The 27,114-nt window shown below is 56.0% G+C and overlaps 8 protein-coding genes across 9 annotated transcripts; 5 read left to right on the forward strand and 3 right to left on the reverse strand.

Moving 5' to 3' along the window:
* Positions 1 to 20: 20 nt before the first annotated feature.
* Positions 21 to 6,750, reverse strand: smg5 (SMG5 nonsense mediated mRNA decay factor). Its single transcript, XM_077720134.1, has 21 exons — positions 6,334 to 6,750; positions 5,684 to 5,782; positions 5,498 to 5,621; positions 5,216 to 5,372; positions 5,062 to 5,151; positions 4,886 to 4,975; positions 4,740 to 4,818; positions 4,523 to 4,648; positions 4,368 to 4,436; positions 4,067 to 4,290; positions 3,855 to 3,995; positions 3,422 to 3,786; positions 2,928 to 3,333; positions 2,355 to 2,854; positions 2,091 to 2,249; positions 1,933 to 1,992; positions 1,701 to 1,860; positions 1,544 to 1,634; positions 1,384 to 1,458; positions 1,174 to 1,312; positions 21 to 1,105 (listed from the first exon to the last, which is right to left on the reverse strand). The coding sequence occupies exons 1-21, from the start codon at positions 6,591 to 6,593 to the stop codon at positions 1,022 to 1,024; spliced, it is 3,498 nt and encodes a 1,165-aa protein (XP_077576260.1). The 5' UTR covers positions 6,594 to 6,750; the 3' UTR covers positions 21 to 1,021.
* A 153-nt stretch (positions 6,751 to 6,903) lies between these two features.
* mrps12 (mitochondrial ribosomal protein S12) lies at positions 6,904 to 8,444 on the reverse strand. The gene is made up of 3 exons (XM_077720149.1): positions 8,213 to 8,444; positions 7,767 to 7,820; positions 6,904 to 7,678 (listed from the first exon to the last, which is right to left on the reverse strand). The coding sequence occupies exons 2-3, from the start codon at positions 7,816 to 7,818 to the stop codon at positions 7,299 to 7,301; spliced, it is 432 nt and encodes a 143-aa protein (XP_077576275.1). The 5' UTR covers positions 7,819 to 7,820; positions 8,213 to 8,444; the 3' UTR covers positions 6,904 to 7,298.
* A 354-nt stretch (positions 8,445 to 8,798) lies between these two features.
* Positions 8,799 to 11,942, reverse strand: pbx2 (pre-B-cell leukemia homeobox 2). Its single transcript, XM_077720143.1, has 8 exons — positions 11,648 to 11,942; positions 10,581 to 10,654; positions 10,214 to 10,458; positions 9,934 to 10,124; positions 9,724 to 9,859; positions 9,500 to 9,641; positions 9,349 to 9,428; positions 8,799 to 9,257 (listed from the first exon to the last, which is right to left on the reverse strand). Exons 1-8 carry the CDS (start codon positions 11,908 to 11,910, stop codon positions 9,177 to 9,179), a joined length of 1,212 nt encoding a protein of 403 aa, XP_077576269.1. The 5' UTR covers positions 11,911 to 11,942; the 3' UTR covers positions 8,799 to 9,176.
* Positions 11,943 to 12,038: 96 nt separating this feature from the next.
* On the forward strand, positions 12,039 to 15,316 carry LOC144198912 (G-protein-signaling modulator 1-like). 2 transcript variants are annotated; one of them, XM_077720148.1, is made up of 6 exons: positions 12,039 to 12,147; positions 12,681 to 12,952; positions 13,827 to 14,062; positions 14,122 to 14,305; positions 14,369 to 14,619; positions 14,993 to 15,316. In XM_077720148.1, exons 3-6 carry the CDS (start codon positions 13,931 to 13,933, stop codon positions 15,122 to 15,124), a joined length of 699 nt encoding a protein of 232 aa, XP_077576274.1. In that variant the 5' UTR covers positions 12,039 to 12,147; positions 12,681 to 12,952; positions 13,827 to 13,930; the 3' UTR covers positions 15,125 to 15,316. The 2 variants fall into 2 exon arrangements, with proteins under 2 accessions (XP_077576274.1, XP_077576273.1); XM_077720147.1 differs by having other exon boundaries at positions 12,142 to 12,289.
* A 280-nt stretch (positions 15,317 to 15,596) lies between these two features.
* On the forward strand, positions 15,597 to 17,869 carry LOC144198908 (gamma-aminobutyric acid type B receptor subunit 2-like). Its single transcript, XM_077720142.1, has 9 exons — positions 15,597 to 16,181; positions 16,255 to 16,392; positions 16,459 to 16,617; positions 16,699 to 16,791; positions 16,928 to 17,011; positions 17,074 to 17,250; positions 17,331 to 17,513; positions 17,572 to 17,632; positions 17,692 to 17,869. Exons 1-9 carry the CDS (start codon positions 15,963 to 15,965, stop codon positions 17,796 to 17,798), a joined length of 1,221 nt encoding a protein of 406 aa, XP_077576268.1. The 5' UTR covers positions 15,597 to 15,962; the 3' UTR covers positions 17,799 to 17,869.
* On the forward strand, positions 17,844 to 19,574 carry LOC144198910 (uncharacterized). The gene is made up of 6 exons (XM_077720144.1): positions 17,844 to 18,070; positions 18,244 to 18,417; positions 18,492 to 18,548; positions 18,612 to 18,971; positions 19,035 to 19,153; positions 19,218 to 19,574. Exons 1-6 carry the CDS (start codon positions 17,978 to 17,980, stop codon positions 19,318 to 19,320), a joined length of 906 nt encoding a protein of 301 aa, XP_077576270.1. The 5' UTR covers positions 17,844 to 17,977; the 3' UTR covers positions 19,321 to 19,574.
* Positions 19,575 to 21,144: 1,570 nt separating this feature from the next.
* Positions 21,145 to 25,412, forward strand: LOC144198906 (synaptotagmin-11-like). The gene is made up of 5 exons (XM_077720141.1): positions 21,145 to 21,484; positions 22,414 to 22,832; positions 22,934 to 23,386; positions 23,467 to 23,587; positions 23,688 to 25,412. The coding sequence occupies exons 1-5, from the start codon at positions 21,451 to 21,453 to the stop codon at positions 23,996 to 23,998; spliced, it is 1,338 nt and encodes a 445-aa protein (XP_077576267.1). The 5' UTR covers positions 21,145 to 21,450; the 3' UTR covers positions 23,999 to 25,412.
* Positions 25,413 to 25,730: 318 nt separating this feature from the next.
* Positions 25,731 to 27,074, forward strand: tmem242 (transmembrane protein 242). The gene is made up of 4 exons (XM_077720151.1): positions 25,731 to 25,885; positions 26,141 to 26,241; positions 26,314 to 26,451; positions 26,521 to 27,074. The coding sequence occupies exons 1-4, from the start codon at positions 25,813 to 25,815 to the stop codon at positions 26,626 to 26,628; spliced, it is 420 nt and encodes a 139-aa protein (XP_077576277.1). The 5' UTR covers positions 25,731 to 25,812; the 3' UTR covers positions 26,629 to 27,074.
* Positions 27,075 to 27,114: the final 40 nt, after the last annotated feature.

Raw genomic sequence — 27,114 nt, forward strand, 5'->3', positions numbered from 1 at the left:
TTGCAGATATGACAAAATACCCGAGAGAAGTAATGTTATTTTTTCCCTTAATTTTATTGTTCAAAGATGTCCACCGACACACACAGGCAGTTTGTCTTTTTGCGTACGATTGGACGCTCACCCGCATTCCACTTTTCAAGTGCCACCTTCCAATAATAAGCCGCCTTTCCCTTCCAAAAAGCAAAAAAACGGAAAAGCGTTACCGTTGGGCTACAAAAATAAAACGGATGACATCATTTCCTTCTGGGTTTTGGACCTCACATGCTCCCCCAAAATGCATCTTATAAATAAATCTCCATGGTGGGACAATCGACACCCAAAACGTAAGCCAACTTTTAGTTAAGTCGCTTGAGATGAAGTCTTTTGCGTTGACATTTATTTCTTCGTCCAATTTATCACCCCACATCCCAATTTTCATAATTTTTCCCTCCCAGATTAAAAATGCGATTCTCACGGCCCAAGACACCCGTGACGATGCCATCGGCCGCCACTGACGGCCGATCCGATCGCTGGCCGACCCTCCAAGTTGGAATGGATGGGACGTCGATGGCCATCAATGGCAGCCCATGGGTTAAAAGAAAGAAAAAGAGAAAAAAAGGCGATTTTTGAATGCCCATCTATCTCAGCGTGCCGCCGCCGCCGCTGCAGATTGTGCTTTCCTCTCCAAAATGGCCTCCGCTCTCGCTCCCAAAACAAGGTACGGGACCCCTGGGGGCGGGGCCACCATAATGACATCACTTCCCGTGCGTGGATTCTTTTTGTTGGCTTGGCGTACGTGCGTCCGGTCTCCGCTTCCCGACCCGACCCGACCGGTATGGGAACTCCCGCCGCTCCGGTGGCGTTTCTGCTCCCCGGATAATAAGCTTCTTGGTTTGCATTTTTTTTTCTTGAGGGGGCGGGGAATGGGGGTGGAGCCTTTTTTTCTGTTTCAGAGATGCGGGTACGCACGCGGCCAAAAGTGGGAGAGAGAGAGAAAACGAGAGAAAGAGAAAAAGAGAGAGAGAGAGAGAGCTGTTTGGCTTCAGCCCATTTCCTTCCACTGCCGGTAAAAGTCGGCCACGTTTTTTAGTTCCATTCCCGCCGAGCTCACCGCCAGCATGGCCGACTGGAAGAAAATAAAAGAAAAAGATGAAGTTTTTCAACTTATTGAGACTTTTTTTGTTGGCAACCGACCTCCATGGCGGCGGAACGCCCGCACAAGTCGTCCAGCGAATGCCCGGTGAGGAGGGTGACCATGCCGGCCGTCTCCTCGTCCTCGTTGCCATGGGAGACGGTCAGCTGGCGGCAGCTGTCCACCATCTTGTACAGTTGCCTGACGGAAGGACCGCAAAATAGAATAATCTATTTCTTTGGGAAACGGCGCCCGATGATTGGTGGTCGTACCAGGCGTCCAAGTCCTGTCGTTTCAGCTTATCTCGTTCAAAACTTCGGCTCGTCTCTTTGTGGCTGCGGATGTACCTGACGCCCCCAAAAAATACATCACGTGACAAAGGTCCTTTTTCTCCCTTTGAAATGATTTTGCCCCGCCCCCCCCTAAACGCACCTGTTGCCTTTGCGGAACTCCGACTCCAGGAAACGGATGCCGTCGCGCGCCCCCGCATTTTCCTTCTTCAGCCGGTCCAATCCGTCGATCACTGTCCCACCACATTGTGTCACGGCCACGTTTTGAGGGGCGCCCCACCAAGGAATGGCCGACTTACCGGTCCTGGGGATGATGACGATGAAACGTCCGCTGGCCAGGAGCTGTCGCACCGCCGTCAGATGGCGGCAGAGGGCGGCGGCGTCGGGCACCAGGTAAGGCGACACGGAGGCCTGGGCCTCGGGGCGCCGCAGGCTGCCCTCCAGCTGCGACACTTCCAGCTGGGGCAGATAACCGGCTCAAAATGGCGGTGGCGGCGAAGGACGCCGAGGTCAAAAGGGCGAGCGTCAAACCTGGAGGCGGAGCTGAGCCATGTCGCGCATCAGGCGATTGCGACGCGCCTCCTCTTCCGCCTGGAGTCCGACAAAAGAAGCCACATTAAAAGGGGGGTAGCGATTCTAAGACTGCCTTTGGGCCGTCGGCGGTCAAAATGCCGGCCCGTGGCTCTCACCATCCGGAATTGAGCCTCGGCCTGGCGCGCCAGGTCGTCCGCCGGCGACGGGCTGACGCTGGTGAAGATACCCGCCTCCGAGTTGAAGTGGAGCACGTTGCCCTGGAGACTGGTCAGGAAGTGGCCAAAACTGCGGATGCAGCATATTCGCACCACGCACTGGACAAAATACATTAAAAATCCCATTTGTTACATTCCCAAAAAGAATACAAAGGCCAGAGGAAACAATGGTTTCCGTAGAAACCATCAATTCTTTCATCCGACCTCTTGAAGGGGGCCCAGGGAGGCGGCGCGGCGAGCAAAGTCCAGGCGCCGGTGAGCGGCGGCCAGGGCGGGCAGGTGTCGCAGCGCCACATCCTCTGGCAGCGGGGGCGCCAGTGTCCGCGTCTCGCCCTGTTCCCGGCCCGGCGCCGGGGGCGCCGGGGGCGGCGTCTCGCACTCGGAGAGCAGCCGCGTCAGGTCCGGGCGCTGGGCGGCGCCCGCTTCCAACATCTGGCGGGCGTCCGGCAGCAGGTTGAGGAGCACCGACAGGCGGTTCCACAGGCTCTGGGAGCTGCGGGCGCAGGCCGCCGCCACGTCGCCGTTGCTGCCCAGCCAGTCGGCAAACACCTTCAGCGCCCCCATCAGGCCCTGCTTGCTCAGGATCTCCAGCTTCTCCGCCGGCGTCTTCTCGCTCGCCGCCGCCGCCGCCGGCGCCGCCGACAACGCCGCCGACAACGGCGAAGGGGCGCCGTCCCGGCTGCCCTCCGAGTCCGACTCCGTCTCTGCGGCGACAATTTCAGCTCGGCCGACGGAAGAGGAGAAGCGCCATTTTGGAATCGGACAGACGGCTCCTACCGTTTTCGTCGGTGCCGTTGGCGGCGCTTGCCTCGTCGGTGGCCGGGGGGGGCCGGGCGGGGGCGCTGGTGGCGTCGGCGGGGGGGTCCGGGCTCCGTCGAGGCCCGGGCGGCATGTTGCTGAAGGTGGGCGCCAGGCGGAAGCAGCGCTTGGCCTGGAAGAGCTGCGACGACATGGCCTGGAGGTTGCTGCTGATGGCGCCGGGGGGCGTGGCCCGCTCTCCATCGCCCTCCTCCCGCTGGCGCTCGGACGGCTCCTCCGCCATTTCCCGGGCCGTTTGCCGGGCCGTTTGCCGGACCGTCCCCCGGCCCTCGGCCTCCTCCATGTCCTCCAGGTCGGAGCGGGACTCCTGGCTGTTCATGTCCGAGTCGGTCTCGGCGTCGAACGCCGTGCCGCCGTCCTCTTCCTGGGGGCCACAACCTCCGCTTAGTGGAAGCTTTTGCACGTACATGCCGGTTTGGCCACGGAATGGCACCACCGGGGTCGACACCTACCTCCTCCTCCTCCTCTTCGGAGCCACTGGGCCATTCCTTACGAGGGACAACGGGCGAGGGGCGAGCGGCGGGGGGCGCGGTGGCGACATCCCCGGCCGGGCGGGGCCGCTCTTCCTCCTCGTCACCGTCGGCGGCGGCGTCGTCGTCTTCGCTCTCAAAGCCCTCGCTCAGGTCACTCTCGTCCTCGCCGGCGGCGCGGTCCTTGCGCCGCCGGCGTAGGCGCGACAGCCGGGCGTATTTCTTTTTCTGCTGCTTGGGCACGCCCGTGCCGCCATCTTCCTCCTCCTCCTTCTCCTCGCCACCGTGGTCCCCTCGCTCCAGCGAGCCGTTCTGCAAGGGACACTCGCCCGGGTCGTCCAGCTCGTCTAGACCAGAAGGAAGAACCAATATTGACGTCACTTGTAAATTTGGCGGATTTTGTGGAATCGGGCACCTGCGGCGGGGAGGACGCCGGGCGTCTCCCCCGGGCTCTCGCCCTCCTCCAGCTCGGCCTGCAGCCGGATGTTGACGTGGTTGACCAGGTGGGAGAAGAGCGCCAGCGTGAAGGCGATGGCGGCGCTGTACTGCTTGGATCCTGACAACGGGTGGGCGGAGCCGGTCAAACGGGGGACGTCCCCCCTCAAAAAGGGGGCCCGGGACCCTCACCTCCTCTCTTGAGGCCGGTCACCGCCATCAGGCAGGTGACGGCCATCTTGAAGACCAGCGCGTCGGGCAGCGCGGCGCCGTGTTGAGGCGGCGGCGGCTCGTCGTCCTCCTCGCCGGGGGAGGGGCTGGCGTTGCGAGCGTGCGACGACGGCAGGTAGAAGAGCACCAGGTTAAAGTCCTCCAGCACCGACTGGCACAGCGAGGTCACCTCCGACTCGGTGGTGCTGAAAAACAAGAGCGATTGATTGGCCCGGGCTTGGCGCCGCCTTCAAAACGCCACAAAAGGCAAGCGTCACCGCACCTGTTCTTGGGCTGCAGCAAACTCTGCAGGTACATGAAGCTGACCAGGAGACGCTTGATGTCTCGGGATCTGCCGACCGACACAACCGAATGGTTAGAAAGCGGAAAATTCCAACTTTCTCGGTCGGGCGGCCATTTTGACGTTCTCGTCCTGACCTTTGGCGAGCCGGGGACAGCTTCTTGGTCTCCTGCTTCTTCACCTGCTGGTACATCTTGGACGCCTTGTCGAAGAGGCGCTTCAGGTTGCCGTAGGCGCCGTCAAAGGGGCTCTCCGATTGGATGCTTGGAGATCCAAAAGGAAGGAAGAAACGCCGCTTGAAGGACGGGCCGGACGGAAAGGCGGCCATCCCGGCCGGCCGGCCGGCCTGCTTACCAGCGGAGGTAGTAGTAGGTGGCCTCCACGTTGTAGAACTTGCTTCCGGCCAGCGTTCCCAGTTGGTTAAAGGGCATCCCTGGAGGAGGGAAAGGCGGTTAGGGTTGGAGGTTATCCCGGCAATTTGCCGCCAACTCGACTCATACCCAGGTGCGGCATGACAAAGAGGGCCTGGTGGTAGAACCTCTGGGCCAGATTCTCCGCTTCCACGCCGGCGAGCTCGTTCTGATAGCGTGCTGGGGGGAGGGAACGGGGACACGTTGACAAAGGCTCCAAAAATGGCCCCGTATTGAACGTCCATTGTCAGCGGGCGGGCGCCTACCCAGATCGCCCAGGTAAACCAGGCAGCGATGACAGGCCGTCTGCGCCCACTCCATCTCCTTGGGGGAGGCCGACACCGCCTTCTTGCGACCTGCACGAGAGGGGCGGGCTCAGGTGTGGTGCCCTCACTCGGATGGCGGCGGCGGCCAGCCCACCGATGAGCGGGTCGGTGACGTGCGTCCAGTCGATGCAGTCCTGCAGCTCCAGCTGGTAATGCGACTGGACGTAGAGCAGCAGGTGCTGGTAGAAGCCCACCCCGGCCATCAGGTGCGTGCGGTAGGCGCACTCCAGGACGCCGCGGCTGTGGACGTGCTGCCGGCCGACACAGCGCCCGTCGTTAGCCGTTAGACATTTTACGGCGGTCAAGTGGATTTGATTCAGCGCTTGTAGGGATCTTGAATGAAATGAAAATGGCCGGCCACGCTACGCTTTTGTACCTTCTTGTTGCTCTTGATGACCTGGATGACTTCGTAGTAAACCTTCCTCCAGAGCAACTCCTCTGCCTTGCGGCCGTAGTCCACGGGGTGGAGGAACATCAGTTTGACGCACAGCTCCCTCAGTCTGAGGGTACACAGCGTGGCGGGTCAAAACGTGGATGGGGGCGCACCCATTGGACAACCCACTTGTTGCGCAGGCTGATGTTCTCCGGCTTGAAGACCTCCCGGTACGACGCCTTGCCGCCCACGATGGCGTCCAGCTTGTGCACCGACTCCACCACCGCCCTGCCCGACATAAGTGAGTTGCATTTTCAATTTTGAAATGGCTTAAGCGTAGAAATGGGGGAAGATGTTTGAATTTCACTTTCATCGGTAATGACTATCAAAGCAAAATGTTTGTGGAAGGCCTACTCGGTCGGGCTTTGGCAACCCCTGACGGCGATAAACGTCCAATTCATTTTGACCGAAGGATGTCAATGCCCCAAAGTGCCATTGGAAAGGACGTCTATTGCCGTCAATGTCAGTCATCAATGCCAGCCGCCTCCGTTGAAATGGATTCCATGCCTGTCAAATTTGACATGACGCTACGTAGTGAGACCATGAAATGACGTCGAATAATGAGGAACATCGAGCTTCCTTTTGGTTCACTCAAACAATAGCCTCGGTACATTTAAAGTTTGAGGGCGAAGGTGACCCCAAAAAAATGACTTTTCCTTGCAATAAAGGCTCCGAAATGACTTCTCGAATTGGGCTGGAAAGGCGGCTAGCAAGCGAGGGTAATTGGCGCGGTGCGGTGCGGCGAGGGGTGGCGAAGGGTGGCCCGGCTCCTTCCGTACCTGTACAAACGCTTGATAAGAAGGACCTTGGCCTCCGGTTCGCTGTCCTGTCCGGGTCCGCTCATGTCCGCTTTGGCCTCGACGACCCTCGGGTGGAAAAAGGCTCCGCTCGTCACGGCTACCGCGGGCTCGGAGTCCCGGGCGCTAATGGCCAACCGTGTTGTTAGCCGGCTAGCAGGACTAGCCTCCGTCCGAGTTGCGGCGGTAGCTCGTCTCCGCCGAATGTCTTGGCTTTCCTGTAGGTCCCCCTCTCTACCCATCCGACCCGGGCACCGGGTGAGAGAGCTGCCCGGCTATTTGTGCTCTTCTCGGTCAGCTACAGCCGCCCGGAGTGCCTCTCGCGCGGAGTTCCGTTGCGGTCAGTGCGACGAGGGCGGCCATTCTTCCCCTACAGGTAGTTCGGCGCGGAAAGTTATCGCGAGATCTGGGAGACAGCCGCGAAAAGTGGACGGTGGGTTGCCAGATTAGGATGAGGGAAAAACGCACTTAAATGTGGAATAGGAAAGAAACATTCCCTCAAGAAGAGGTGATACATAGAAGTAGACGTCAATTCACAGGAATATTCATCAATCGATATTAAGCCGTGTTCTACTTTATTGAGGAAGTTTTCAAACAATTTGCTCTCGTGAGGTGACGCCGCCAATGGGTTGCCAAGTATGGAAAAACACAGCATTTCCGCATTCGGCCAAACGAGCCAAAGCATTTTCTTCCACTTCAGACCTGGAAGGTCCATTTCAAAATGTATATAATGATTTTAAAGAAATCGTTTTTTTTAATTGGATCACCCCAAAACATTAGAATCCACTTAATGTAGTTTTTTTTGTATTGAGTGTGTTGCTTTTCAAAACCATGAGACATTTTTATCTTATCTGAATGTCATTTTGATTTTAAAATGAGCTGTCCTATTTCTTCAGTGTAAATCCAGACACGAGGGCATTAGAGTCAAAAGCTCCCAGTGGAAAGGTTCACTGCTTCTTTTTGATGACGTGGGCGCAGTCGTATTTCCCCCGGACGACGGTGAGCTTGACGCCGGGCAGGTCCTGCGTGCGCCCGCCCTCCACCAGGACCACGTTGTGCTCCTGGAGGTTGTGGCCCTCGCCGGGAATGAAGACCACCGCCTCCTTGCCGTTGGAGAGCCGCACGCGGGCGCACTTCCTGTTTGCCGAGTTGGGCTTCTTGGGCTTGCGGATCAGCGTCTTCAGGACCACCGCCTTCATCTGAGGCCGGCCGAAAGTGGCGCCCACTGACGGCGGCGGCTTGGACGGTTTGCCCCGCCGGTGCATCTGGTTGAGGGTGGCCATGGGCTGGCTGGGCACAAAGCGGGCCCAGGCGTGCCGGGACGCCGCTGAGAGGTCATTCAAAACAAATATATATATATACATATTTTTTTCCAGGTGCTGTCAATGTCAAGAATGTGTACTCAGGCTACTTACCTTCAAAAAAGCCGGAGAGGGCCGTCAACCTCAGCCCTTGGAACAGCGACATGACTGAAAACAAGTACAAAAAGGGGAACAAAAACATTTAGAAAATGGATGTATATGTTTGACTGTTTAATAAATATATGATGCTGTCATTTTAACGCATAACAAAATTGACCACAAATTTGTGCATTATTCAAATGGAGTAAAGATCAATTACTGCACACTTGCGTAAGTCCAAATGGGTTATAGGTAATAATACTAATGTAGGTCAAATTGTTAAAAAATATATTAACAAACTTTCTGAAAGAAATCTATCCGATCACAAAAATCGTATTCGCGACGTTCACGCTGTTTCTAGTTCATTATGACGAATAAAAAGAGAGAAAGGCGATACTTTTACTAGAGAATAAGGCAACTCGTCCTTGGCTCTGCAGTTTAGCTAACAGCTAGCAACAAACCTAGCTTTGACGGCGAGCTCGTCCTTCCGCGAGCAAACGGCGACAAATCTTGTTTTATGCTCCACCGGGACTCAAACAACGGCAGCAGCCATTCTCAAATACGGCGAAAAAAAAGCCAGAGTCAATCCCTTTGCAGTATTTTGAGGGGAAAGAAAAACGAAAATAAGGCTGCACATGAGAGTCGAAGGCACAGGAAACTAACTGTCATCAACAAAGGGCACTTCCGGGTCACGGACCAAACAGGGATTCCATAAATTGAGGTAAATCCTCAACATTTATCAAATGTGGCTGTTATGATTTTAGCCTATTTTTTGAAAGAATTGATACTGACACTGAATGAAAAAGACAAAAAAAAAACGATTTTTTTTTTAGTCTTATTTTTAAAAAAGGCCTACATTTTTTAGAGCCATTGACAAGAGTAGACGTCCAACCAATGTCATCGCCCTTCCTGTTGCTGTGAAAAGAGCAAATATATGAATATATTTTGAAAATAGAATTCTTGGGAAATTGAAAATATTGAACGAAAAAATAAACAGCACAAGGCAAATGTAAATCAACCGTGAAATAAAAGACGATTGGCGACGGCGCGTGTGAATACAGTCTTTATTGTAAAAGAGGTAGAGAGAATACAGGTGTTGAAACCACTGTACAGAAGAAGAAGAAAAAAAAAAGACAACAACACTCGGCCTTGTAGAAAACCACAAAAGCAAGAAGCAAAAGACACAGAAACAAACAAACGTACAAATTCTTTGGATTTTCTCTATTGCCTCATTCGCGCCCCTCAGAAAACAGCAATGTCGGGGGGCGGGGGGTTTAGTTAGCTCGCCCAATCGGACCGCCCGCCCATCCGTCTGAAGCTATTATTCAGAAGAATGCATTCATGCACACCACCACAAAATCAAACTGGGGACGGGAAACCCAGCGGGCCGGGCATCGTCATTCCTCCTGTCCTCGTGGCCCCCACTCAGTCCGAGTTGTCCGAACGCTCGCTGCGGGGCGAGCTGCCGGGCGGGGGCGAGGCCCGGGCCTGCCAGCCGCCGTTGCCCTGGCGACGGCCGAAAATACAAACGTTAGGATGCGGTCGAGGAGCGACGTCAGACAGACGCCAGGCCGTATTTTGCGCCACGCCGACCCACCTGCGCCCCCAATTGGTAGGCGGCCTCCCCGTTGACGGGCGGGACTCCCAGGAAGAGGTCGGTGGAGAAAGAGCCCGAGCCTGGAAGAGAACCCCGCGTCAAAAGGAACAAAAATGTACCCTTGTTTTTTTTAGACGAGCTAAGGGCTAACCGGTGGAGTTGGGGGTGTGCGGCGAGTCGTCGCCCTGCCGCGCCCCCAGAGCGTTCTTCATGGCGTACAGGTTGGCCTCCTCCTGGAACTTGCCGATGTTTTTCTTGTAGCGGATTCGCTTGTTGCCGAACCAGTTGGACACCTGACGTCAAGAGAGCGGAGCGTTTATTGGCGCCACGTCGAAACGTCAAACGCCAGACGGACGGACGGATTGTCCTTGCGACCTGAGAGACGGTGATCCCGCAATTCTTGGCCAGTTCCTCTTTGGCTTCTTCGCTGGGGTACGGGTTGGACAGGTGCGAGTAAAAGTACTCGTTGAGCACCTCGGTGGCCTGCTTGCTGAAATTGCGCCTCTTGCGTCTGCCGAGACAGCGGGCGGCGCCGTCACCCGGGAGTCCGCCGGCCGGCCGGGCCGGGCCCGCCCCGCCACTCACCTGGCGTCCAGGAAACGCGACCTGAGGATCATGACGGCCTCGCAGGTGCTCTGCTTGAGCTGCGTCTGGATGGAGCTGAACTTGCGGTGGATGATGCCCACCATGCGCTCGATCTCGCGCGGCGTGACGGGCCGCGTGCGCGACTGCTCCCGCAGCAGGTTCATCACGTGCGTGGTGAACTCGGTGCAGGCCTGTTTCAAAAAAAATCGACACTTGCTGTAGTATAAGTTGCACGAGCCCCCCACAAAATGCAAAAAAAAAAAAAAAGCGATTAACCAACCTGCTCGTACTTCTCAAGCTCGGTGTGGTAGATGCCGCGTATCTGGCTGAGTTTGCTCTTGTAGTCAGAGTGCTCCAGCGAGCTGTCGGGCGACATGGCGCCCGAGCTGGTGGCCGCCGACACGGCGGCCGCCGCCCCGCCCCCCTTCTCGGGCCCGGCCACGCCCTCGGCCAGAAGCATGTTGTCCAAACGCACCAGCTGGGGGTCCTGGGACTCCTCCTCCTGGTTGTTCCTCATGGACAGGCCTGAAGACCCGGACACAAAAAAAAAAAAAAACATCAATTCCTATGCTCTCTTGTGTTGCAATGGTGATGGAAATGGGTCAAATATACAGATTAAAATCAAGAGAGAAAGTGTGTGTTGGTACCTGTCTTTTCTTTAATCTCACACAGCACGCTGAACAAGGCAGGCTTCATTCTGTGGCAGTTGAGCGCGTGTTTCCTAGCAACGCGATACCAAAGTCAGTCCAATAAAAAGTTGTCATTAGCAGCAAGCTAACTAACATAGCATCATTCCTCCAGTTTGTGCAATGGGATCATTAGTACCTGATGCATATTTTTGCATGTCAACAATGGAATAGGACACCAAAAGCCTCCAATGAGTTGACTTACGAAAGAGTGGCAAGGTTTATAAGGTGTATTTTGTGGTTATTTGCCAAAAATTACTTGTGCTCTATGAAGAGTTCATTTGGGAGCAAATGCCCGACAGGAGAGCCACTCAAAATAAAAATAAATGTGACTTGAGAGCTATTTGGAGTTTGATTTCATGTGGACGACGTCCATGCATGCATGTTACGAGGCAACATTACTAAGAAATACTTAGCAGAAATATTTCACAGGTCATTTTGTTGAGTTGTACTAATAGCGGCGTCGATGTCGCTTATTCGTAATAGCAACTATTGGCTGTCAAGTCCACTTGAAGGATTAAAATACTTAAGTTGTCAAGTTTCACCGCAGAGTGATAACAAGCAAGTAGGTTAGCTAAATGCTAATAACACAGACGAAGCCGGACAGGACGTCGTCAAGTCTAAAACATTAAATACGTCAACTTTTACATACATTGTTGTTCATGGAAACATGTGAAGTCAATAAAGTTGTGTTTGATAGCGCTCGGCAGACACCGTTTGTGTTTTTTTCTGTGAAGTTGTATGGCTTAGCCTCGCTAGCTAACAATGGCTACCACCTACCTAGGTTAGCTTCTATAAAGCCAGTCTCAAATCATAGACTAAGAAATGTACAAAAATAAGACACTTTATCGTCAGATATTCGACTTAATTTTTTGGAGGAGTCCGTGTGGGTCAAAGTAGTTAGTACGCGAGTGAAGGCTGCAAAGCCATTAGAAGTTGTGGGAAGTTTCCCAGTAAAGACCGCAAAAAAGGACAAATATGAATCAAGTTGGTGAAATGAGAATGAAATGCCTGAAAGATTGACTGACTTTGCCTGCGCTTCGTCCAAACTTTGGTCGGTGATGGTCATAATCTGCTGCAGGATGTCACCGATGTCCCGACGGGCTTCGTGGCCGTTCTCGATGCCGTTCTCCAGGCCCGCCGCCGCTGCTGCCGCCACCGCAGCCACCGACGCCGGCTCGTCGGCGGAGCGGTGATGCGGCCCCATGCCGGGGTGTCCGCTCATGGTCAGGCCCCGGCCGTTGGAGGCCCCGTTGGCCGTCAGAGGCTGCGGCTGCTGCTGCTGCAACATCTCGTCGAGCGACCCGCAATGGCGGCGGCGACGACGACGACGACGACTGGCTGCCGCTTGCCCGACTGAGGAGACTTGCTGAGACGGATCAAGAGCACCACGCCGCCGCCGCCGGCGCAGCCGCCTCCTCCTTCTCCACTTCCCCCTCCCACCGCCAGGTGGCGAGAGGCAGCGCTGCGACCTGCCGACTAGCCGGAGGTCGCGCAGCGACGGAGGACGCGACAAGCGACCGCCCCTGTCAGTAACCAAGTTAAAAAAAAAACGGTTCCTATTGCTCTTTTTTCTTACAAGAAACACTTTTCATCCATATATCAATCTTCTTAGACTTTTACCTCGTTCTTAGCCTTGCAAATTTTCATTTTTTACTCAAACAACTTAGGTAACTCACGTACTGCTAACCAATTTACGTCACTTTAAAAAAATAATACCATCACTTCATTTTTATTGCATATATATCTTTTTAGGACTACTTAGTACTGATGTGTGCACTATATGGTGAATCTTAAAATATAATTAGACTTGTATAATGAGAATAATGGCATTCAATTCAATGAGATTGACGTCGCTCATCCAATGGTGTTAAACCTTTGGAGTGGGGGCAAATTGAGACTCGCGGATGGCTTTGTAGATCCCCATTGGACATCAAAATGTCCCTTTGCTATCATTGACATTCATTTGCATGTCCTTGCCGCCATTTTCTGGATGAAAATACAGCCGTCTCAACTTATTCACTTCTCTTTTTTTTCTTCTTCTTTTTTCTTTTTTTGAAGCTGCGAATCAACAGGAAGTCAAGCCAAACCACATTGAAGCTGGCGCGCCTGTTTCAACACGAGTGGAGGCGCCGATCTCCTCCCTGACGACGGCCCGCAAAGGAGTGTTTGTCACTTCTGCTTTTTTGGGGGTGAGCGCTAAAAGAGCAAACAGGAAGAGCGGAGAGAAGAAGCCAGAAGAACGGCGGCGACCAATCCAGAAAAGTAGCGTCCGGTGTGAATTTTGGGCGCTGGCGTCGGAGAAGACGGCGGCCACGCGAGGAGGCCGAAAGGTACGATGGGATTGGCTGGGATTGGTCGAGCGTTCTTGTACGTCCGACTTGTCCGGGCAGCTGCGGGAATGTTTCCTATTTGCCGCTACGTGCCGTGGCCTGCTTTCACTTTTCACAAAAACACACACACTTCATAATAAGCCTTTTTGGGGGGGTTTAAAAAAATTACTATGTTTTTAAAGTCATTTAGTTTAGTTTGCTTTCATCAGTGCTCCTTATTTAAAAACATCTCCTTTTAAATATCATTTATGGGTTTTTTTGACGTTTTTCTTTGAATTTTTTAAATATTATTTATTCATTGACATTTTTCTTTGAATTTCTGCACTTTTTTTCAACTGCTTCAACAATGTTGATATTGTCATTACTTCCAATGTTGTGGATTTGTTTCAGCACTCGTTTCTATGAATATAGTATTTGTCTTTTTATTTCATGATCACTTTTTATTGTATTCATTTTTTTTAAATCAATTTTATTTTTATCTATCAATTGTTTTCTTTAAAATTTTACACTCACTTCTACAGATTTATCTGAATATGTTAAAGCTGTCAGTCTTTTTATTACTTTAATGTATTACATGATCCCTTTTTGGTTGGGTTTAGGCTTTTAGGCCACTAACTGCTTGTTTTCTGGTAAAAGATTTTTGAGTAGAACAAAAGGTCACACTAAGACAAGAAATTTCAAAACATTTGATCACACAGGAAATACAATCAAACACTCATGACAGTCCTGCCCAAATATTTGTGATTTACACCCACAATTGTTATTTGAAAAAATAAAAAATAAATACATAACATGACCTGTAATTACAGGAGCTTGTTGTTAGGCAGACTTTGATTGCGCCATCTCATTTTTGAACCTCTCTCCACCTTTTCAGACTTGAGCAAGCAAAGAAAAGTCAAGCGCGGTGCGGCGGGGCGCCCCCGCATCCCCCGTCCCCATCCCCGTCCCCGGCCCGCCCTTGGCCACGCCCCTTCGGCCATGGAGCGCGCCGAGGTCAACGCGGCGGCGGAGGCGGCCCCAGGAAAAGAGGACGCCCGGCCGGAGGAGCGGCACACGGAGGACCTGGCCCGTCGCCTCTTCCGCATCCACCTGGATCAAGTGGAGCAACAGGTGCGGGGAGCACGGGCGCCGCCATTTGTCCGTTTTTAAATGTGACTCGCCGTCGGCAGGGCGCCTCCCCGACGCCGGAGTTTCCCGAGTCGCTGTACGAGCTGCTGTGCGCCCTCCAGGAGGGGCGGCGCCTCAACGACCAGCGCTGCTCCTTCGTCCTGGACCAGGCCGACGCCGCCGCCGCCGCTGGCGTGAGGAGGCGCTGCCACTCTGAGCCCAACTCCGGCATGCCCAAGCGCAGAGGTGAGCATTTTAGCCCGAGCCTCCGACGGGGAGATTAACCAATCGCCGTGTCCCCACCGGCAGCCGTCTTTTCCTCGCTGACGTCGCTGCAGCGCGAGGAGTTTTTCGAGCTGGTGGCCAAGGCGCAGGCTCGCCGCCTGGACGGCCAACGGGCGCTCTTGCTGGAGAGTCCGGCGGGGGCCACGGCGCCCGCCACCGCCAACAAGCGGAAGGGTCCCGGCTTCCGGGGCAGTCTCAAGCATCTGTCGTTGATGCGGCGCCCCCCCAAGATGCCCGCCAAGGAGGACCTCTATCACATGATCCTCGCCACGCAGGTAAGCACTGTTTGAAAATGATGGGTGGAGCCACCAAAGGCCAGAAAACATGGGATTAGTGGGCATTTTCTGCCGCTTCAAACTATTTCCTGTTGATTCGGGGACAATCACTGTCGGTCCGAAAGCCCCCAATCAACAGGAAGTGAGCTAGAAATGGCCCAAAATAAAGTTTGAAGCGCTCTTGCTGACATTGAATGATGTTCTGCTCGTCATGGCAAATGGCCTCATCATCAAAAAAAAAAAAAAGCTTTTTTGAGTCACTTCCGCTTCATTTCGGGACATTCCCGGGTCACTGTCGGTCCAAAAAAACCCAAATCAATGGGGGGGAGGGTCCACCCACGTTGCTTGAAAACCTCTTTGGGGTCCTCTCAAGGCTCAGGGGCGTCTGGAGGATCAGCGCAGCCGGGCACCGGGACCCATGGACGACGAGGACTTCTTCTCCTTGCTGCTGCGAGTCCAGGGGGGGCGCATGGACGAGCAGAGGACTTCGCTGCTGCAAGCGTGACCAAAAACAAAACAAAAACAAAAGCCAAAAGAGTTCCCCAAACCTTTGGTTCGCGCCACTTCACATTCAAGGGAAAGAAAAAGTACATCCCGCGTTTATATTTCACTTCCAAACTGAGGTTTTTGGCAGATTTCAAAGTTGTCTTTGACCACACGCGTTGGCTTCAATAAAGGCATTTCATGGAATTTTCAAGCCGGGGAACTTTCCTTCTTGCCGCCCGCGCCAGCGAATGAGTAAGAATTCCAAAGAGGAAGCAAGATGAAAAGTAGCGCAAAATTCAAGCAGAAGCCTCTTTTGACCTTAAAAGTCACGTCGATGAGGTGGACAAACAACGTTCTCAGCAAAAATGACAGCTGAGACTTCAAAAAATATTATTTTGACAACACTGTCACACTGTTGCTAACGCCACAGAGAAGAAGAACAAAATATATATTTCCAATTAGCTCCACTAGAGGCAGCGTCAACGTGACGCTCCCATTGGTGGCTTCGGGATTCGGCCGTTTTCGCATTTGAGCTCCGAGCCATATGCAGCCATCAAAAGAGCCACGCGTGGCTCCCGAGCCATAGGCTCCCCAACCCCGGCTCAGCCAATGAGGCGGCGGCATTCCACGGGAAGATTTTGGTAGCCACGCGATGCTTCCTTTGTCAACATTTTTCCAAAGGAAAAGGCTTGGCCAACTTGTGGGAAGGCCTTTCCTAAGACCTAGCTTGTGTAGAGGATTGCGCTCTTAAGGCTCCAAGATGGAGTCCAGGTGGTGGCGTGAGGCGTTACCACGGCGACGGGCGGCCACTCGCTGATCCGCGCCCTGATCCTTTGATCCCTCGCCATCGGCCCGGCATGCCGCTCTTCCCGCTCCTCGCGTTCTTCGGGGTCCTGCCGCTGCCGGGGGTCCTGGCGGGCCCCCCCGCGCTCCCCATCCTGTGGATGGATCCGTGGGCTTCCGCAGGGGGCGGGGCCAACGCCAGCGCCGGTGTGCGTCAGGCCCTGGAGGACCTGGAGCGCCAAGACGTGCTCCCGGGAGCGTACCGCCTACGACTGCGCGTGGTTACTTCGCAGGTAGGGGGCGCCACACTCCGGCCGCGCCGGTCCAGCCTCCGACCTTTGCCCCCCCCCCCCCCCCCCCCGTCAGTGCGACCTGTCGGCGGACCTCAAATCTCTCTTCGACGCCCTGCGGGAGGAGCCAGAGTACCGTCTCCTGCTGGGTGGGGCGTGTCCTCGGGTGGCGGCGCCGCTGGCTCGCGCCCTGCCGGCTCTCCGGATGCTCCAGGTAATTGGGCGGTCCCGCCCGGTCTCCTCCGAGTCCTCTCAGGGCGCCGCCTGTCTCCCCGTCCAGGTGTCCTACGACGGCGAGACGGCGGGTGGCGGGAAACGCAACGGGAACGTCTTCGACGTGGCGCCGTCGGACCGGGCCGTCCGTCGGGCCGCCGCCCGACTCCTCGGGCGATTGGGGGCGACGCGCGTGGGACTGGTGGCGCCGCGGGACGATGCGGAGGTAGCCCCACCCATTGGTCAATGCGGTGAAATACATAAAAATCCTTCTTGAAAATGAGTTAACATGGGCGGCTCGCTTCAGATGACCCAAGACTTGGCCAGTCAGATGGACGCCCGGCCGGTTTCCACGGCAACGCTTCCGGACCCCGACTGCCGGGGCCTGCTGGAGATGAAGGTGCGTCTTCAAGTCAAATGGATACATTTTTTTCCCATTCAAATTTCAATGAGAAAGCCACAAAATACTCCTTCTTGGACCAAAATTGGCCCCTGGGACGCAAGTTTGACACCCCTGGTTAAGAGTCCATTTTCAGGAACGTGACGTGGACTTTGTGGTGGTCGTCGTCGCCGGCTTCCTTCCAGCTCAAGAAGATTGGCCCGCTCGAGTATTCTGTTGCGTAAGTGGGAGAAAAAAAAACTTTGTCGTGCCTACGTACGCTTCTGGACGCCACGTTTTTAGGCCTCCAGGCTGGGGATGTTGAGCGGGCGCCATGGCTGGATGGTGGCGGGAGGAGACCCCACGCGGAGGTCCGCGTCCCGCCTTCCCGGCTGCCATTTGACGGCGGCGACGGACGGCGTTATCTGGCTCTATCACACGCCCGCGGGACTTTCAGAGGCCCCGCCCGCTTCGGGACGGGTGGGTGGCATTGTATTTTGATTCCAGTCGCCCCTACCAAGATGGCCGCCACAGCTTCCTATTCCGGACTTTCCCCGCAGACTGCGCTCCAACGCCACCCGGTGACCCGGCCCACTTCCCTCCAGGACTACGCCTACGACGCCGTGTGGGCGGCGGCTCTGGCGCTGACTGGAGTGGCGGAGACCCGACACCACGGCGGCGAGGAGGACGCCATCCGGGACTTGAGATCCGCCCTGGCCCGCACGCACTTCCGGGGCCGCACGGTGAGGCTCCGATGAAATGGCGGTCATCGCCGGCGTCAGGTGACGGTCTCTTTCTCAGGGAAGCGTCTCCTTTCGGCGCGGCCGGCGAAGCTCCAGCATCCGCGTGGTCCAAACTCGAGGTGAGCGCGTCGCTGGCTTGATGGCGTCCGTGGGCGTCACGGTTTCGTCGGGCCCTCAGGTTCCGTCGCCGTGGCGGTGGGGGAGTTTGACGTCGACGCCGATCGACTGCGGCTGTCCGGGCCTCAGCTCAAGTTCAAAGGTGACGTGGGTAGATTTTGTTTTTAGGAATACTACCATCTTTTTTGAACGGACATACGTAGTAGAAACACGTTTGGGCAGATTGGGACCTCACGGATGACGTCGACGTCCTGGTTTACGGCGTCCTGTCTGCAGTAGCCGCCGTCACGGCCCTCGTGTCCTTGCTGGTCCTCTGCCGCTCGTCCCGGGACGCCACGGGCGCCACCATGACGGCCGTCTTCCTGTCCGCCGCGTCCGTGGTGGCCGGCGGTCCCCGCGGCCACCTTCTGGACCGGCGGACAACAGATGCGCTCTGTCTGGTCAGTGAGCTCGTGCTACGTATTGGCGGGTTGCCCTGGCTTTTGTTACTTCTGCGGGTGGAGTTTGTCGCTAGCCACGCCCACTTCGCTCCCCGCCGGGCACTTTGAAAAGTGATGGACGTTCCGGACACCGGGAAGTGACCTCATAAAGTGCAAATACTTTGCATTGGCAGCTCCGCGCCTGTCTGCTGTGCGCGTCCCACACGCTGTCGTCCTCGTGGCTCATGAGCCAATGGTGGCGCAGCTCGTCCGGCCCAGCCCGGGTCCCGTCCCCCTGGCGCCTGGCCGTGGTTTTGACCGCGGCGGACGTCCTCCTGGTGGCGTGGCGGGCGGCCCAAACTTGGCAGGTGGGTTCGTCGGTGGGCACGCTCTCTCTCGCCCGACGGCCTCAAAAATCGGCACCGCCCACTTCTTCCTTCAGGGCGACGGCGTGGACGGCTGGACCGCGGCCGTGTTCGCCTACAAGGCGCCGCTATTGGTGCGTAGACGGGTTTGGGACGGGAAGTTATCAGTGCTATTTCATCACGTGTTTTGCTTTTAGGTGTGCGGCTTTTTCATTTCCCGCCTGGCTCCCGGACAAAAGGCGGCGTGCGCCCGGCCGGCTCACCGGGGCGCCGCCTGCCTGCTGTGGGCCAGCGCTTGGGCGGCCGTGGCGTTTTCCCCTTTACCGGAGTGGCGCGTCTCGGACGCCGCGGCGCTGGCCTGCGACCTACTGGTCGCCGCGGCCGTCTCCGTCTCCGAGCTCCCCCGCCGCTGTTCTGGCCCTCCCGCCGCGGCGTCGCGCCGCCGGCTTTTTCGGGGACGCTTCCGGCGCCGGCGGCCAGTCGACTCGGAGGACGACGAGGCGGAGGATGACGACGCGGAGGACCGGAGGGAGCCGGGACGGCGTCGCGTGGCGGAGGTGAGGTCTCCGGCTGCTGTCGGGAGAGGCCGACGGGAAGTGACGCCCGCTCACTGCCCGCAGCTGGACGCCCAACTGCAGGCGCTGAGCGCAGAGCTTCGCCAGGCGGAGTCGGACCCGCGCCAGAACGGCGAGACGACATCTTCCCCCGACGGTGACGACGACGTGAACGCTCCCGAACTGTGAGTGCTTCCTGCGAGGGGCGCACGTGGCCATACGCCATACGATTGGTTGTGTGTTTTTCAGCGTGCGTCGGCGTCTGTCGCTGCGGCTGCCCATCCTGCACCTTTCCTACCTTCCCGCCGTGGGCGGAGTCAGCGCCAGTAGTTCCTCCCACTTTGACCTTTAGACTTTGGCGCCACCCAAGGTCACCTTTCTTGGTTTTGTGACGGAAACAGGGTTGAGAGATTAAAAGAGGGTGGCGCACCCAGATGCGGCGGCTCGATGCTTGTTTTTCTCCAACTTATTATCGTTATTTACTAACTTTGCTCCCTGCCCACTCACAGCGGCCCGACCCCCGCTGATTCAATTTGATCTGTGCTGGATGACTTGGGGGAAAAAAGCAGCCATTTCAGGACTTTTATTGGAAAAAAATTGAGAACAAGAAAATTGAAATATCGGACATATGAAGGAAGATATAGTGTCCCGTGAGACGGATTTAACAGGGCTGTGCAAAATTAAAAAAAAAGGCCAAAATTGAGTGCTTTGGTTACAATTTCTAAAGAGGAAAGCTTTCCGCAATACTAAGTGTCCTGTGAGTGCAATCAGTGGATTGCCATCAGCTGCTTGTCACAGCCCAACCCCCGCTCCTTCCAAGTTTGTCAGTCAGCTCGGTCGGTCTCTTCTGGACGATGGCTTGAGCCAAAAGCTCCCCCCTCCCTCCCCTCCCCTCCCCTCCCCTCCCCTCCCCTCCCCTCCCCTCCTCACCCACGTTGTCCCAACACCCGGTGATTCAAATTTGTCACCTATGGTTGTGCCAGATGATTTGGAAAAGGAAAAGGTGCAATTGCGGACCAAAGGCTTGGCAAAAGCACACCTGCCTGGTATAAAATGTCAAATACAGACTTTTTGGGGAACTATTTAAAACAAATTGAGAGCAAGAAATTGAAGCATTGGACATTTGAAGGAGGACATAGTATCCCATAAAACTAAGCATTGATTTAACAGGGCTGGGCAAACTAAAATAAAGAGCCAAAAGTCAGTGATTTGCTTTCAACTTCTTTTTGCAATATCAAGTGTCCTGCGTGTGCAATCAGTGGATTGGCGTCAGCTGCTGCCTGTTTGGGCCCAACCCCCGGGGCTGCTTCAACTTTTTCAGTCACCTCGGTCGGTGCCGGATGACTCGAACCAAGAGCTACTCCCTCCCTCCCTCCCTCCCTCCCTCCCTCCCTCTCTCCCCACTCACGTTGAACCAACCCCCGTAGATTGAATTTTGTCAGCTATGTGGTACGCTGGAAGCACGGCAGCAGAAAGAAAGGCCATGCAGAGGATGATCAACACAGGCCAGAAGATCATGGGCTGCTCTCTGCCCTCATAGCCAGGATGTGACTTTTTAGACTTTTATACTACTAGTATTTATGTGAACACACTATGAAAAATTCATTTGGTTATATGCAGCTGTGTATGATGACAATAAAGGCTTTTTGATTTGATTTTCTCTTTTTGTTGGGTCATGATGCTGATGGCAGGGGCGGGGCGGGGCGGGAAGAGGCGTGGCAGTGCAGGGTGGGGCTTACGGCCGGCCTGCAAGTAAGTACCATTGCTGGGAGGTGGATGTTGAGGTGATGTCTCACTCTGCTTCGATTACACGGCGCTCACGTTGAGCCGTCACGTGGTCCCCCTATGGGCCGTTTCCCAGCACCGATCACAACATTTCTATTGAGAAAGATTATTGTGCACGAGCCTGCTACTACTACAATATTCTTTGGTGGGATGGGCCTGGTAGTGTTTGTGATTTATTTGAACAATAAAGCGTTCGTTGAACAAATAATCTTTTTTTGTCTTTTTTGATGATGAGATTTGAATGACATGATGTCATTGTATGACATCGTTTATGAAGGATAATGCATGAATGAAAGAAAAAAAACACTGCAAAGGAAGGAATGATCTGAATGTGGACTGGGTGGAGCTCGCGAGTGAGACGTCTGTCGAATCGAGGATCTTGGAAGATGTCTCAGTGCGCAGACTCGCTGCATCTTTCCAGCATCCGTCAGTCACTCCGTCGAGCCGAGACGAGACGATTGGAGACGACGCCCGCACCGGAGCCCCAACCGGAGCCCCAACCGGAGCGAAGTAGGAGGAGGCAGGCAGCTTTCGAGTGTCTGATGTGAAAGGCAGTGAGCGAGCGAGCGAGCGAGCGCTGCCTTTTTCCTCTCTCCTCCTTTCTTCCTTCCTTCTATTTTCCTTCCTTCCTTTCTCCCTTCGTCGTCTGGACGCTTCCCGCTCCGCTCTGCTTGGCCCTGCCCTGCCCTGCCACAAAATGGCGGACGTGACAGAGCTTCGAACCTCCTACGGTGAGTGAACGAACCGAGGCTAGGGCCGGCTAGCTGCCTAGCCGCCTAGCCTCACCGAGATGCGGGCTCCGTTTCGCGGCCGTCAAACGCTAATTCCCGTCAAGGGCCGCCTCGAAGTCTCGCCAAATCGCCCGCCCGCGGCGCTCTTCGCCTTTTTCCACCTGCCGCGAGCCGCCATTTCGCTCCCATCGCGCTCCACGGCGCTCCCCCTTCCCCTCTATTCATATTTTGAAGTAGTATATTAGTGTAATAAATAGAAAATGTCCGAATGAAGGCATCGTGTGTTTTGTGTTTTCGGACATGACGTCACGTCTGTACGCGGTGGTCCCAGTGCGGCCTCGCCGGGGCATGACGTCATTGTTTTCAACACACTGCCTCGTTTGTTCTGGCCGTTTTTGGCCATTTGGAGCTCATTGGCGACTCCCAAAGGGATCGACAAAAGGCTCCCCTAAAAATTCCGCTAAAATGACACCGACGGCACTCGGCGTCCGCGAGTCCGTTTGCTCACCCGTTCGTTCGCCGCCCGCAATTGGACGGGACGCCGCGCCGTCGACGGCGACCACCGGATAAATGGCTGATGCTTTAATGGTCACTTGACAAATGCCATTTAATGTTAATGTTGTTGAATTTGAGTGTAAGGCAGACCCTACCAATATGGCCACCTGGACGAACCAAAGCCCCTGTCGTGCTTCGAGCGTCAATCCAAGCGACTTTGTCAATAGATGACGTTCAATACAGTTCGGGATGGACGTCCTTTGCCGTTAAGGGCGGCGAACGCGACGGTGGTCAAAGCTATTGACGTGGACGTCTAGCGGCGGCGAGCTTGTCTCCATTGGCCGGAGGAATGGGCGAGTGGGCGGCGCCCTACACCAGACGCCGCAAATGTCGGGGAATTGAGGCGAATTTAGCATGTGCGGTGTGTCCGACAGGCATGTCTCCGGTGCTGGCGGGCTTTGCGGGGGCGGGCGTCCTGGTGGTCCTGCTCCTGGCCGCGCTGGCCCTCTGGTCCTTCTGCCAGCGCCGCTTCCCGCGCGCCCAGGGGCGCTACAAGCTGCGCGGCGACCGCTACGGCGACGCCGAGGACCCGCCCTACAAGTTCATCCACATGCTGAAGGGGATCAGCATCTACCCCGAGTCGCTGAGCGGCAGCAAGCGCATCGTGCGCGGCGCCGGCCGGAGCCAGCGCGAGGGCGCCGCCCCGGGCATGGTGCTGGTGGACGCCGACAACAACGTGCTGGACGTGCCGCTCCAGGGCGCCCGCCGCGGGCCAGAGCGAGCCCCCGCGCACCTGCGCCTCCCGGACGCCGGCGAGTCGGCCTCGCCCTCGCCGTCCACGCCCGCCTCCTCGGTAAGCCGGGGGGACACGGGGACGGGGACGTGCTTCGGAACGTTTTTTTTTTTTTTTTTTTTAATCGATCGATCTGTTATGGACCGATCTGCCCCCGACAGGCCTCCTCGTCGGAGACGGAGGCGCCGACCTCGGGCCCGATCCCGGTCTCGTCCCCGCCCGACCTGGGCTCCATCAGCCTGACGGTGGACTACAACTTCCCCAAGAAGGCCCTGGTGGTGACGGTGGTGGGGGCCCGGGGGCTGCCCGCCATGGACGAGCAGGGCGGCAGCTCGGACCCCTACGTGAAGATGACGGTCCTGCCGGAGAAGAAGCACCGCGTGAAGACCCGCGTGCTGAGGAAGACGCTGGATCCGCTCTTCGACGAGACCTTCACCTTCTACGGCGTGGCCTACGGCTCGCTGCCCGAGCTGACGCTGCACTTCCTGGTGCTCAGCTTCGACCGCTTCGCCCGCGACGACGTCATCGGCGAGGCCCTGGTGCCGCTGGCCGGCGTGGACCCCGGCGCCGGCCGGGTTCACCTCAGCCGCCCCATCGGCAAGCGCAACGCGCAGGTGAGCGAACGGCGAGGCCACGGCTGTGGGACAAGACGGGAAGTGACTTTTTTGTAACCACTTTTGGGGTTTTTCTTCAGTGCGAGAGCCGCGGCGAACTGCTGACGTCGTTGTCCTACCAGCCCGTGTCTCATCGGCTGAGCGTGGTGGTCCTCAAGGCCCGACACCTCCCCAAGATGGACGTCGCCGGACTTTCTGCCAGTGAGTCCCAAAACAGAAAAAAAGAAAGGCGTGTGCCCATAGAGGCGGCTTCGACGCGGCTTCGACGCGGCTTTGACGGCCTTTTCCCCCGCCTTTTCAGACCCGTACGTGAAGGTGAACGTGTTCTACGGACGCAAGCGCATCGCCAAGAAGAAGACGCACGTGAAAAAGTGCACGCTGAACCCGGTGTTCAACGAGTCGTTCATCTACGACATCCCGCCCGAGCTGCTGCCCGACGTGTCGCTGGAGTTCCTGGTGGTGGACTTCGACCGCACGGCCAAGAACCAAGTGGTGGGCCGGCTGCTGCTGGGCTCGCACGGCGCCCCGCCCTCTGGCGCCGCCCACTGGCGGGAGGTCTGCCACAACCCCCGCCGCCAGATCTCCAAGTGGCACGCCCTGGCCGAGTACTGAGCGGACGGAGCACGCCCGGCCCCGCCCGGCCCCCCCCGGCCCCGCCCCGTCTCGCTCTGACGCCGGCCATGGCGGCAAGATGGCTCACTGGACAATTCCCACGGCGCCCGCCGGTGAGCTTTGCACGCGACCCGCCCCTTTCGGCCTTTTAGTCTTTCCCGTCCGGCTCCGGCACGCTCTTTCCCACAAATGAGCGTTCCTCGTTGACGGCGCCGGGCGCCCCGTCTCAAGGGATGGGACGTCCGCCGCTGTCAACCGTAGAAACTCCATTTTGGGTCACTTCCTGTACATTTGGCATGGCTTTCTATTGATTTCAGAGTATTTCTGGGTGACTTCCTTTGAAATGGTGTTCTCCTGTTTTTTTTTTTTGTAAATGTGCAAGGAAGGCCTTTCTAGCTAAATTTCCCGCGCGTCAGGCCAAAAAAAATGGCTAAGCGTTTTCACCCTATACTCCATCGCCATGAGCCGATGATTTTTGAACTGTTGGAGTGCTTGGAAATGTGGGCCTGTGGCGCAGTGGCAGGAAAGTCTCAGGTCCAGACACTTCCTCCCTTGAGTTTTCTCGCATTGGTACAAAGGGCGTACCGCTAGCCGGACCTTTAGTGAGTTGGCGGCGGGCTGGGCGGTGCGGGCTCGCTACTGGTGTAAATACATTCCCGCCTGTGCTCGTCGGTGGCATGAGCGACGTCCTCTACGCTTCCTCTCGTGGCTCCGGGACTTCCTCCTCCTTGACGCGACGCGACCCCTCGGTCGGCCAGCCGGAAGCTCCTCCTCCGTTCCGTATCGACCACGTGGTCACCCCTCGGCCCCCCACCTCACCTCGTCCGTCGGCCGTCGACGTTCTCGGCTCTTTGTCCGGTTTCCACGTTGTGTGAAAAAGTTGAACGAAATGAAGACCACCCTCCCCATAAACTAACATTGTGAACTTATTCCTTAACTTTGGATGGCGCGAGACGTACGATCCGTTTCAAGTGGAAGCGTCGGCGGACCTTCCACTTGAAATAGAAGGCCTGTGATGGTGTGCTCATGTGGCAGTCATTTTGCTAGGAGCGGCGTATTGGTGAATGCTATCAAAAATGCCAAATACCCTAATATTTTGCCTGTCGGTGGGTGACGCTGTCCAAATACCCCCGGCCCCTCTTCCCTTGAAAAGCACAGCGTTGCGTCCATTGTGTGCGGCCGACGATCTCAGTATAAAATATAGCTGGTTGGAGTGAGCCGAGAGGACCACGCCCCCAAGCCCAAGCTTCTTCTCACGCGAGGCGTCAAACGGAAATGGACGTGTCGATTTTGTATGGATATTATCCCCCCCTGAATGTCCCGAAAGCTTTCCGCGCGACAGAGCGCTCCCTGCTGTACTTCCGAATGTTGCTAACCCTCCTCATTGACGTGCAAATAAAAGAAGTGAGCCTGATGTTTTCTTTCTTTCTTTTCTTTTTTTAAATGACACTCAATCCAACCACTATGGGTTTATAAAGCAAAACATTTGGAATGAGCTAATGACTCGTATTTCGTTTAGGAATGCTATCGCTCACTACAGGTTGGTGTCTGATGCAAGATGGCCGCCAGCGACCGCTATTTCTTGCAACGAAGCCACCTGATAGCTAAGCAAATGCTTCTGCTACGGATTTAAGCTAAACATTTTCGCCCCTGTTTGTTTAGAAAGAATAAACGTAAAGCTGAATTTTATTTTGTTCATTGAAAAATGATGCGTAAGAGGAAACGATTATGAATTAGCGTGACGTATTTGGGAATCTGTATTCGACGCTCGGTGTTGTTCCCTTCCGGTGGACTGAGGCAGACGGACCAACAACATGTCTGCCGCCGAGGATGGGCTGGCCAAAGTGTCTCAAACTGAGGACGAGGACAAACTGCAACTGATTAAAGGTGAACGTCCCGTTTGTCTGCCATTGTCACTCGAACGGTGGCTGCCAGTCCAAAAAGATTGGACGTCTATCGTCGCCACTGACGGACATTTTTGTTTATGGCTAAAAGTGTTCAAGTCGATCGAACAGTAGGAAACGCCACTCCGAGTCGTTGTGATTTATGGGGGGAGTCGTGAAGGGAAGACGCCACTCCCGGGCGGTTGTTCAAGGTCACGTCACGTGACGGTGTGCCGCTCGTTATGCTTCCGGCCCGCAGGTGCCGTCTTCCTGGCCGCCGCGTCGTCGCTGGGCCTGATCGCGGGCTTCGGCTCCACGCTGGCTCTGGCCAAGAAGAACAACCCGGACTGGTTCAGCAAGGTGAGCGACCGCGCCGACGCCAGACGGGCCCCCGTTTCCGTAAACTAAACGCCGGCGCGTTTTCCCACCCAGGGCTCGGCGCCGAGGGCGGGGCTCCCCGAGAGCGGCGCCTCGCTGGCCCTGCGGGCCCTGGGACGGGGCTCGGCGTACGCCTTCTGCGGCGTGGGCCTGCTGAGCCTGGCCGTCTGCAAGATGCTCGGCGTGGCCGGCGTAGGTGGCGCCGGGGGACGGAGGCAAAAACGGAGGGCTCTCGCTCACCCTCTGGCTTCTTGCTTTCAGCTGTCCGACCTGAAACGGAAGGTGGGCCCGTTGCTCCCGCCCATCCCCAAGTCCCACGCGGCCGGATCCGACCCGGCCGACACGGACGCCGTCTTCAAGGTGGAGTGACGGGACGGCGTGCGCGAGAGAACTCCAAGGACTTCCAATCCGTACCGACTTGGCGAGAAAGGATGGCCTTCCGGTGCCGGTTGGCGGCCACGGACGTCCCTCCGGAAGTGGCGCTCACTGTCAAAAAGATGGACGGCGACCTGTGGCGCTCAACGCCGGATTTGCTTATCACGCGACCGTGGTGAAATGCGTGGGCCGCCGTTGACCACGTCCACCAATCCATTTGGACCCGCTAGTAATAGGTCTAAATCCATGACTGATCCGCCATCCCGGTCCCAATGGCTTTGACATCTATTGTCGTCAATGACAGTGAATGAGTTCAATCTAAAGGACAAGGTGAGCGACAACAAGACGATCAACGTATTTGAAATGGAGGCTTGCTAAGCCCAATACACAACTTTGACACCTGCCATTACGACTCAATAAATAGCCAATTATCCCCTGAATTTGCTTTTATTTTTTATGGGCCAACTCCCGTATGATGAT

Source organism: Stigmatopora nigra, chromosome 7 (genome assembly GCF_051989575.1).
Source record: "Stigmatopora nigra isolate UIUO_SnigA chromosome 7, RoL_Snig_1.1, whole genome shotgun sequence".
NCBI lineage: Eukaryota > Metazoa > Chordata > Actinopteri > Syngnathiformes > Syngnathidae > Stigmatopora > Stigmatopora nigra.